General features: G+C 44.2%; 1 protein-coding gene across 4 annotated transcripts; it reads left to right on the forward strand.

The window, feature by feature from the left end:
• Positions 1-141: 141 nt before the first annotated feature.
• Positions 142-11,096, forward strand: LOC135394764 (DCN1-like protein 5). 4 transcript variants are annotated; one of them, XM_064625720.1, is made up of 10 exons: positions 142-295; positions 1,194-1,252; positions 2,312-2,502; positions 2,594-2,682; positions 4,217-4,293; positions 4,561-4,652; positions 4,716-4,824; positions 4,922-5,026; positions 5,644-5,746; positions 9,784-11,096. In XM_064625720.1, exons 3-10 carry the CDS (start codon positions 2,417-2,419, stop codon positions 9,885-9,887), a joined length of 765 nt encoding a protein of 254 aa, XP_064481790.1. In that variant the 5' UTR covers positions 142-295; positions 1,194-1,252; positions 2,312-2,416; the 3' UTR covers positions 9,888-11,096. The 4 variants fall into 4 exon arrangements, with proteins under 4 accessions (XP_064481790.1, XP_064481789.1, XP_064481792.1 ...); XM_064625722.1 differs by lacking the exon at positions 142-295 and adding an exon at positions 621-642; XM_064625721.1 differs by lacking the exon at positions 142-295 and adding an exon at positions 793-933.
• Positions 11,097-11,371: the final 275 nt, after the last annotated feature.

The following is an 11,371-nucleotide window of genomic DNA, read 5'->3' on the forward strand; positions in this document are numbered from 1 at the left end:
GACATATTTAGAAAATGCTCGAATTGAAAGGGAATTTAGTCAAATTACCAGTGATCTCAGATTAAAGTATAATGCATTTATTTCTGTGTTTCAAATTTCTTGTTTTAGTTGAGTAGTAGAAAGGTGATTGCTATTATTTATATTCCGTTCCCTTTCGTCCCACGTGTTAACCTATTCAATCATGCTCGTGATCCACTCTCGTGAAAGCGATTGAATCGAATTGTATAAATAACATTAGTTTACCTACTAAACTGTCAAAATTTATGCTCAAGAATATATGCATCATATGCAGAAGGTGAGTCTTTCGATGTTTGCGACGAGTCAACGTCTCGTAATACGCATTATGAAACCCAGGAAGTATTGCATGTCTCCCTGGCTTGCGCTTTTTCTTCTTTTTTGTTTGAACCCTCATGTTGTAGTGATCATTGCCTGCTCTCGCGAGACCCTAACATCCCTGCTACGCATTCAGAAATGTATTTTATGCTGTCGATGCGTTTGTAGGAACAAGGGTACATTTCTTGCTCTAGCGTTAAAAACGTCCATCGTTGTGCCGATTGCTGATCAAAACCCATAATCTACCTAACAAATTCGGCAAAGCAGTAGCATCAGTAGCTGATGCCATTTTGCGCCATTCGTGCTCAGGTGATTTATGTGACAGTACCATCATTCTGCTGCCTAGTTTTTGTGCTCTTTACGCATTCACAACACTACCGCCCTTAGCGTTAAGTTGAGGACAAGCACTTCTGTTTTTTTTGTTTCGTCACTTACTGAATTGCAGTCTCCTTATCCGGTCGTCTGTTTTCATGAGCATTGGTTCTCTTGCAGTTCTTCACGTAACTTTTCAGAATTGTTTTTCAATTGTTCACGTATAGTATTGCGCAGCCCTTTCCAAATCAAACCAAAATGGCATCTCGTGCGGACGTGCGAGCTTAGGTATGTCAAATTAGTTACTGCTTCCGTGGTCGAATTTGTCTTGACGAAACTCGGGAAAGTCAGTTTCATGTTCCACGTGTCCTTTGTGATAGCAGCCTGGAGTATTTTTCGGCGTTTACCCCCCAAAGCTTCGACCGGCAGCAGGGCGGGTGTTGTGCGTAATTAGGTGATTGAGATTTGTTAGTGGCGCTGTAGCAGTTAACACTGCGTACTGTTTGCCGCTTCGACGATACTTAACGTATTGTTTCTTAAAATTTCAGTCGCCGTGGCGCAGAATAATTGTAATTCGTCCTGCCTCCAATACTCCTTCACAAACCTAGTGAGTCCTGCAGCTTGTTTCTTTTAAGTGCTTTATAGTTGCTTGTGCATACTTCGGTGAAATGCATCTTTTCACCGCCGTACTGGGTTTCGATTGCTGTCCCGCTGCTGCTCATCGTATTCTGCTGTTCATGACGTTTTGGACTAGCACTAGGCTTAGCAGTGAATCATCCGACTAATTTTGTGTACTAGTTGGGATTCTTATACAAAGAAGTCTATGTTCTTATGCAAGGAAGCCATACAGTAGCACACAGGCAGGTGCCACTGCTGTCCCAGTGTTGCTCTCTTTCCTACAGGCTTATGTAAAAGTAAGCACTGTTTGTGAGAGTGTCCCGTCTTCGTTGGTAATACTACATGGGCACCTATCTTAGCGAGTGAAGTTTTCATCACACAATGTTTGACATTCATCAACTGGGCAACCACAACGTTGGTATGCCTCACTAGTCTTACTGACCTTGATGACATGCCTGTGGATATACGTTTGCCGACTTCCCTTCAAGGTCATGTCACCAATAAGCGAGTCCTCTTTAAGTACGTGAATACATTTCCTGCCTGCCATTTTCTGCACAATTGCACCTCAGAGAGGTTAGTAACGTAGCCGGTACTGGGGAGCTTGGAAACTTAGCCTACCTGGCCATCACATAGGAACCTTGACATTTGGTTACGTTACGCTATCAAAACTGATTCTTCCTGAACTGAATGCACAAAACCTAGGTGTTACGGTTATTAGCGAGAGAGGAGAGTTAATCCAAAATCTGTGGAAGTTTCAAAATTATGTAGGTCGTCGTTACAAGCTGTAGCTATTTTAACGGCACAATTTATTTGACTGACTGCTTGATGCACAAGTGAAATGTGCATGCATTACTGCCATCATTGTTGTGATTGATGGCTCTGGCAAGCTTTGATTTCGTTCTGTGGAACGGCAAAATCCCACTAACGACGTTTCCGTGTTACGGAAAGAAGGGTCTCCGTGTGTACAACAGACTTAAGTTGGTAATTACAGTTGAAGTAGACATTTTTTTAATGCAAAACTTTGAAAGTGCCGTGTTGAACATAACAGACGTTGCGGGACAACGGTACATCGGTGGCTGGGACCAGAGGAGGCGGAGAGTTTGATCCGGCGCAGTCCCACCAGTCCTCTCACTATTTGTGCCCCACCTGGAATATGGGTCCCCAAAGAAGACGGCGTGCAATTGCCAACGAAGACGACGCCAAGATAGCTTCCAAGAGGCAGAAGACACTCTTCTTCGGGTACGCTGTTTAACACGATTCGGGTTTCTCGTGAGTGTGTTCCATGCACAGCATTGTGCTGACGCGTTTACTTCCTTCCTTCCCCGTGTAGCACCAAGAAAGGAGCAATCACAAACGACAACTGTCATTCCTCTACGTTTTCCCTGAAGCGGTGTCTAGCGCTGATGCAGGAGTATACTTGTGAGTATGCCCACGTGAACTTCTTTTGCGATAGGCTTAGAGTGCCACTACTGACTAAATCTTGGGTCTTCAGAATCTCACCAAAATTATGTTTCTGAAATCATCTTGTCTCACTTCACATTCCTGCAAAGTATCTTTGCTCTATGTGATGTGAAAGCTAGGGAAAATTAATTTTTATTTTTGAGAACTGTGAAGTCATGTTAAGCTCCGACGGACCGCCCGGCTCTCATCTGGCAATGGTGTTGCCCTTCGTGTCGTCTTTTTGGGGGGGGTCACTTTTTGCACTCCGTTAGCGGAGCCCCACGTGACACATCATGTGACCGCTCTGACCTTCGAGAAAACGCAAAGCAGGGAGAAGACATCTCTTCCATTTTCTCCTCTTTCGATCAGTGTCACGTGGCTTCTCCACCACATGACCCTCCCCGGACGCCGGTGTTGTTGCTAGGAGATGAGTGCCTTCTCCAGAACATGACATCATTTAAATTTGTGGGCTTATGATTGTCACTCGTGCCTCATGTCATGGAAACTTGTGCAGGCTCAGCAGATCTTCAAAAATTGACAGAAATGCACAGCGTTCGTAAACAGGATTGAAATTTAACGTATAGAATTCTTGAGGCACCTTCTTTTCATGGACTAAATAAAATGAACGCTGTTTTCTGAGAGAAAGAAAAACTTTCAAGAAAAAACTGATTTCACGTGCATATCAACTTTGTTTTAGAGTGACACAAGCGTGTGCAAATGGATGGTTCTTGACATCACTCAAGACATTAGCGACTTCAGATTATTTTGGGATTTAGATTGTTGTAAAGTTCTCGTCTCAGACCTGTAGCATCTGTCTGGTGTGTATGATGACCCTGAGCGTCATCATACATTATACAACAGTAATCCTGATTTTGGTCCGGATCTTGAGGCTGACTTTCGAGAGTTCCACATCTATGGCATACCAGAGAAGTTGACAGTCGACAACTTTGTACCTTCTCCTTCTATATCATGGGGGGGTGAAAAATAGTTCTTTTGGTGACAGTCTTGTGCGTTGTTGACTAGAACACACTGGAAGATACTGAGAGACGAAAAACTCTTCGGACAATCGCCGCGAGTTTCCATCACAGCATTGTCTTGCTTTGTGATGTTGGGTCTACAACCCAGGCAAAAGCATGGGCTCTTTATGGCCACTTGCTGTCACTGTTCCATGACTGTTTCTTGCTGCCCACTTGCAAGCCAATTATTTAATGAGCTGTGGCTAGTAGTTGAATTGATAAACAACAGTTGATACTGTGAACATTTGTGCAGCTGCTGTGGATGTCAATATCTCTTTAGATACCAGTGTATAGTGGTAACGTTCAGGTCTTCTGTTACACACTCAAAGCTGCCCATTGTTGACGATGCTGGCACATTAAACACACTCTACGTTTGCACACTAACACTGCTACACTCTAACGTCAAACGTCTCCGTGTTAGCGAACATGCAATGACTTAGGTCTAGCTCAGATAAGCCTTGAAGCTGTGCCTTAAATTCCTTCGTTATTTGTTGCAGCCATAAATGAAACAAAGGTGATGGGTCCAGAAGGCATGGAGAAGTTCTGTGAAGACATTGGCGTCGAACCTGCCAATGTAAGACCAGGTCTGGTGCATGTATCTAAGCCATGGTCGAGGAAGTGCTATCTTCTACAGTTTGGCATTCCGATAATAAATATTTGTGCCTAATGTTGCTATTTTAGGAACAGGGGTGTAGTATAATAGGGAGTGGGATATTTGAGCATTTACGTGGCACTTCCACACCCACCCATGCTGTAGATCTCATTCGCTCCAGGAAAAAAAAAAAGAAAATCATGTTTAGCAGAATCACTGTATCTTTGTGATGATGCTCACCTTTTTCAGATTGTGATGTTGGTGCTGGCATGGAAAATGGATGCAAAGCGCATGGGGTTCTTCACAGAACAGGAATGGGTCCAAGGCCTCACAGACTTGCAGTACGTTCATTGTCCGCCGCTTCCGTTATCCTGTTCTTCATTGCTTCCCTCTTTGTACGTCAGGTGTGACACCATCCAGAAGATTCAGAGCCGGCTAGAGTATCTGCGTTCGCTACTCAACGACCCCAACCACTTTAAGAGTATCTACAGATATGCCTACGACTTCGCTAGGGTGAGAGCGGCGTCACACGACGTTCTTTCCGTGTCGCGGAGGGAATGTTTTTTTTTTTTACACCGAACGACTGGACGACATTGCTGGAATATTTCAGGAAAAAGACCAACGTAGCATGGACATTGACACGGCCAAAGCGATGCTTCAGCTCCTCCTTGGAAAGCACTGGGCACTCTGTCTATCGTTTCACGTCTTTCTAGAGGTAACTAGCTGTTGACAAACCGCAGCAAAGAAGACTCTGCTGTATGCTTTCTTATGAGGCAGAGTCACTATGTCAAAATATTTCAACTAAATTTGTCGCCAATTATTTATGACCATGTTCTATAGCCGGTGGTTTGGCTGCCGTGACCGCATTATCAGCGGGATTCGGTCTTTGCTTTGCAATCATCGAAGCCGCAACAGAACTTGCAATTTATGTTTTCTCGTGTTTCAAAGCTGTCTTGTCTCCCGCATGCACATTCATGACATTCGCAAACCAATGGTAACTCGTGCTTACATAGCTGGAAAAAAAGATATTTTAAAAACTATGTGAGCACTCTGTTTGTTTTTGTTGTTTATCTCTGACACAACAGCACTTTGTACATTCACACAGTACAGCACACTCACAGTACATAGGTAGAACTCGAATGTCAAAATCAGTCCACTTTTGTAGTGTTTTATTAGCACGGTAAATTGTATCAAACCGTGCCGAGCACCTACATAGGTATAGTTTTTGCTCAGCTTTTGCTGGCAAAGGCTGTCGTACTTGTATTGCTGCACAGGACACTTTCCCGTAGACTGCTCATCACTTGTCCTTAATTGATCTCCCGCGTGTTTCAGCAATCGAAGTACAGGGTGATTAACAAGGACCAATGGTGCAACGTACTGGAGTTCAGCCGCACCATCAAGCCCGACCTGTCGAACTACGACGAAGATGGTGCCTGTAAGTTGCGCTCGATGCTGTCTTGGTGGATGTAATGATAGTCAGCTTTGTGGAGGCCATCATGCACAGTGACTATCTTTATATGATTATGACTGGCCTTGGGTCGTGCTGGCCCAGGGGCGCCATCCCCGGCTTCCCCCTTTTGCCGGCCCTGCCCATGTTATGCCCACTCAAGAACCAGCCTGTGCTGGCTAGCATATCATGTTACAAGCGCATCTTAATGAGGACAAAGGGGAGACAGGCAGCACAGCGCTAACTAACTAACTTTATTGAACCAAATTAGGTTGCAGCCTTTTGTACCCTCACCCCTAGCGGGAACTTATTTGCCACGTAAAACTGCGCTTGTGACACAATGTTCATATACCAACAAGCCCAGATTGCTGCATTACTTGGCTAGTTTAGTTTCCGAAAAGGAAACACACAGCGCACGCACTTGTCCAAAAGCTCTTCTGCTCCCTAGGCATCTAGCGTCAGTGATGGCCGTTAACTACTTCTACAGTAGTTTAACTATAACTACTAACTACTTCGTGATGGAGTAGTTTAACTAGTAGTTCAACTACTTTTCAGGGGAGTAGTTAAAACTAGTTCTTTAACTACTTCAATGTAGTTTAACTACACCTATAACTACTTAACGTTGTCCATCAACACCAATCCCTTGTAGTGTTCTTGGACTCCTAAATATAAATCACAAGCAATGATAAACTTTGGCTCAAGCCACTGCTACGACCGTGAAATACAAAGCTTGCGGCGGGATTCTTTCTGTGCTTCCGCGATAAACTGAGTTGCATAATTATTTCACAGCAAATAAGGCTTCACTGGACAACGGTGTTGCGGATTTAAATCCGGGGATTTCATTTAAATCCATCAAAGGGCTCGTGGATTTGATTTGGGATTTGGTTTACGGGGAAAATATGACGACGATTTGGATTTGGATTGAATCACATTTTTGACAGATGATTTGGATTTGGATTGAATCACAATTTTGGCAGATGATTTGGATTTGGACTGAATCACGTTTTTTTTTTTTTTCGACGGAATTGGATGTGTATTTGGTCAAGCTTCTGAAGGGAAATGGTTGGATTTTGACTGCTACGAAATTTGACGTTGACGGGCGGGCAGATTCTTTGTCAGTCGTATCTGAGGCCGTCTCTGTAATTACGTTTTTACAAGAGATTTGACTGAATTGCATTTCACATATGTTTACACATGATGCAATGCAACTCTTAATGAGGAGAAGGTCTAAAAAGTGTTTGGATTTGAGATGGCTTGCCTTGCATCCCGCCATCTCGGTTCCCAATGTCCCGCGAAAAGTTGTTTCGTTTAAAAAGAAATGCCACGATTTTTTGATTGCGTGAAGCAGTCTACGGATACTATTTGTAGACTGCTTCAAGTTTAAGAGGTGGTTTGTCTGTCAGACAGACCACCTCTAAAGCATATAGCCATCTTCCCTTCCGAGCACTAAAGGTACGTCATGCAATACTCTCACATATAATCACATGGGCAGTTCGATGTCTAATTCACAACGGTATCACAGCTTTCTATAATTTCTCAGAAATGGAACGTATTGGAGAAAGCGCACCACTGGTCCACTGAGCTCAAACAATGTACGTTCGAGAAAAGGACTACCATACACGTATTTTGCCTGTTTTATTGGCTCTGAACTGCGACTGATGTCGCGTTCTGGTGTCCCAGAGATTGCTAAAATAAGTCCCGAAATGTCCACCTGAGAACCAGTCGTGTGAGGTCATTGTGTCCAGGAACAGGAATGTGAATGTTGGTTGCCCTTTTTCATAGAGGCTTGCTTATGGTCAACTCGGTGCCACCGCAGAACTCTTATCGCAAAAACGAACGACGAAATCCTCTATTTAAGCGAGTGTACAGTAAAGGGTGATGTTGTTTCCCCTCTCTGCTATTGGATGTCCCCAGTGGCCCGCTACCCGCTGCTTTCGGAAGTAGCGAAACATGTATTTGCAGTACCTGCAAGTTCTGGAGCAGTCGTACGAGTGCTCTCTGCAGCCAGCCTGATCAAGACCGCGAAAAGAAACAGGCTGCACCAAGCGACATTGGAGCAGCTGGTCTTTCTAAACAAGAACTTGAGAGAATAAGACTGCTTACGCGTGTTGGGCGGATGCACTACTGAGTTTGTTATAACACAACTGCGGTGTGCAGCACGCAGCCGTCACATTTAACACAACATAATTCCCGGCAGTTGGCTTTATCTTATGTGCCGAGTAAGCGTATTTGACAAACATGTTACTCCGATATCCACGTGAAAATAAATAAAATGTCAGTGTCGCTATGTTGGCTGTTCATACTCTTCGCTGCAGGTGAGATTTATATGTGTTTGTACCATGTCACGGGTATTACCCAGCGAATGCATTCAGTAACTGTACCTTGTAGACATGGTCAGCTGCATGCTACAGTTATTTCGGGAACTTTAGCCCCCTGATTTGTTGACGGATTTGATGAATCCTGATTTAAAACCGGATCTGATTTAGCACACCAAAAACAAATCCGAATTTAAAATGATATTTGTCGCCTCAAGTTTAAATCCAGACTTGATTTGGATTTGATTTGCGGTGTTCCGAAAAACATGGATTTGATTTATATCCGATTTGACTCGTTAAATCCACAACACTGCTGGACAAGCATTAAAAGTGAATATTTAGTACACATGCACGACACCGTTCTCATCAAAAAAGTAGCTCAAGGTAAAAGTCGGAAGCACAATCGTGCCGTAAAGCTTGCGGCCAAATCGGAAGTAGTTCGCGCCTTCAGTAACCTAACTACTGTAGTTAACTACTTAAAATAGTAGTTTAACTAGTAGTTGCCACTACATTTCTGCAAGTAGTTGATAACTACTTTTTAACTACAGTCTGGTAGTTTAACTAGTAGTTTAACTACATGTAGTTAACTACTGGCCATCACTGTCTAGCGTCCTCTGAGAATTTCCTAGTGACTCGTACCGTCGTGAACCTGGGGGGGGCTTGTGACACTCTGATAGAACGTGGGTGATGACATCATGCACACAATGCACTGCATGCCAAAGTATTAAAGAAATAAATTATTTTTTGGCACGTTGTACATAGTTGGTGAGATAGAGACCCTTGAAAACGTTTCCTCGTTGTGCTCCGATGTCATAGGAGCAAAAGCCTCCCCCCACGCCTATTGGTTCTTGCTAGCACGTGACCTCTCCAACAGCTCCTCACTGGCGGAGCTGCTTGCCATTATGCCGCAGTCTGATCGGTTTTGGTACTCGCGGTGGTGACCTTCCCCCCAAGTGTCCATTACCCCCCGTCACTCTTCAACTCGGACCGCAGGTTCATGTCGATGTCTCGTTTATCTCCGATAACTTGGAGGAAACGTTTGTGTCACATCCCTTTTCAAGGAGCAATGTTGTGACATATAACGTGGCTCAAAACCCCTGTTTCGTTCGTCAAGCTTGTCTGTCGGGAGGCACCGCGTGAAATATTTTTAAACATTGACAACGCATCTTTTAACGTAGCACGTAAAAATGTCACATCGTACATGGAATCACATCTAGAGCCTGAAGTTTTCGGGAAATATTTTTTTTCTTCGAAATTTGGGGGGTAAAAATCGGGTAAATAAACGTGTGCACTAAATTCATGCATCTCATGCGAATTCGGGTGGAAAAACTTCCAGTATGCTAAATTCGGGGAGAAATCGGGCTCAGCTACTCAAACTAACTGTAGTGGTTTGGTACAAACTGTGATGTAACTGCATTTGCTGCCAAACAATTAAGTTAGTGCCTTCCTACAGATGTCCCAGTGAGGGCAATTTGCTGGGTAAAAATCGGGTTTCACCCTAAATAGGCAACCTTCAATTCGGGGAAGAATTGGGTAAAACCCTAAAACTTCAGGTTCTAATCATATCATATCTTGGGTTTATTGCAGTTGCTATGATTGGCACGAAAAAGTGGTTTGATGGTAACATCCCTTTGTCGAGGGTTATTACAAATGAGCCCGGTTGTAATGGTGGACCATTGTATACAACTGTACGTTTGATATCACCTGCAGGGCCGGTTCTGCTGGACGAATTTGTGGACTGGCTCCGGCAACGGCGAACACTGCTGCGCAGGGACGAGACCAACCACGACGTGACGGGAGAGCCCTCTAGCTGAGGGTGCTCGCGACACTGCTTAGGATATTTTTAATTTTTTTTTTTTTTCCTCACTGGACTTTTATTTTAAATTTACCTCCTCCCACGCTCCTCCTTCCCCATGTTGAATAACCCACTGCACTTCTCCCATATTGCCCAACCCCACCGCAAGGAACTCGGCTGTAAATTAACTGTCGGACAAACTGTGCATTTAATGTCTGCTGGCAAACGGGGGATTTGTGGGCAGGAGGTGGGAAGTCTGCGATAGAAGCACCGCCTTCGAGCGACAGAATTCCATCGGGCATTTGTTTTCTCCCTTTTTTGCTTTTTTTTATATATATATATAGTTCATTGCGTGGATGCACGTGCACTTCGTGCTTTTAGGATTTCTTTTTTTCCCCTGTGCTCTCGGAAAAGACGCGGCAGCGAGAGTGGATCGATACGAGCTCGGAGGAAAAAAAAAGAAAAAGAAAAGTATTTTCTTCCACCCGGTTCTTGGCTTAGACTCATTTGCACAAAGTGCACCTGCTAGTTTGTACATGTGTATTTAAGTAGGGGGGGGGGGGAATGTTCTGGATCAGAATTCCACGCAGGATGCGGGAGACTCCTCGAGCGAGCCACAATAAAACTTGCATATCAGTCGTGCAAAGTGTACGCGTCGACTGCAAATGCGTTTGGATCAGGGTGATGTCTTCTCTCGATGTGCCTATTGCAAGAGACTGTCTTGCGGGAAACGTGGACTTGCGTGATGCGGATGAGTGTTTTCGAACCGCATGTGTAGTTACTTTTTTTTTTTTTTTGAAAGAGTGTGGCAGAAACCACTTCTCGTGGTTTCTGCAGCCCTTGGCCACAGTGGTGAATGCGAAGTTGTACCAGTGAGATTTTTTTTTTTTTTTTTTTTTTCACGTTGAGTTTTGTTCTGTGCTTCACCTACTCTTTGCTCCTCCTCAACTCCAGTTTAACTCCTTTGAAGTATAGTGGCTTTTTTGTGGGTGGATTTGACGCGTCACTTGTGCAGCTCGAAGTAAATTCTTCGGATTAGGATGGCGCTGTCGGTGAAGTGGTTGGCGAGGGATTGGTGACGAGATTAACGAGGGGAACTGTTCTTTGAGTATGCCTTGCACAAACCTGCATTCCTTTGGTTAGGTCTTGTTTTTGCAAAGTGTTATCGTGGCCAGCCACTGCAACCTTGACTGTATGACTGCAAGAGAAATAAATGTGCAACGCAGTAGGTTTTCTTCCTTACGGGTGATGTGCTGTGTACGAATAGGAAGGCAGTAGATGCGGTTATGGGTCATCCCCGTCCTGCCCGCAGAGACTGTAGTCAGAGTGCCCACACTTGGTATAATTTGTCTGCACAGCATACTATGTCTGTAGAATGGTTTTGATTTATGTCTGCAACTAAAACGTGTTTTTTTTTGCTAGCTATTTCATTTTGGAAAGTTGTACGGCCACTTCAGTGCATGCTCAGTGTGTCGGTGACTGGCTGCTGTACACAATGCTCAC

Source organism: Ornithodoros turicata, chromosome 5 (assembly GCF_037126465.1).
Source record: "Ornithodoros turicata isolate Travis chromosome 5, ASM3712646v1, whole genome shotgun sequence".
Taxonomy (NCBI): Eukaryota; Metazoa; Arthropoda; class Arachnida; order Ixodida; family Argasidae; genus Ornithodoros; species Ornithodoros turicata.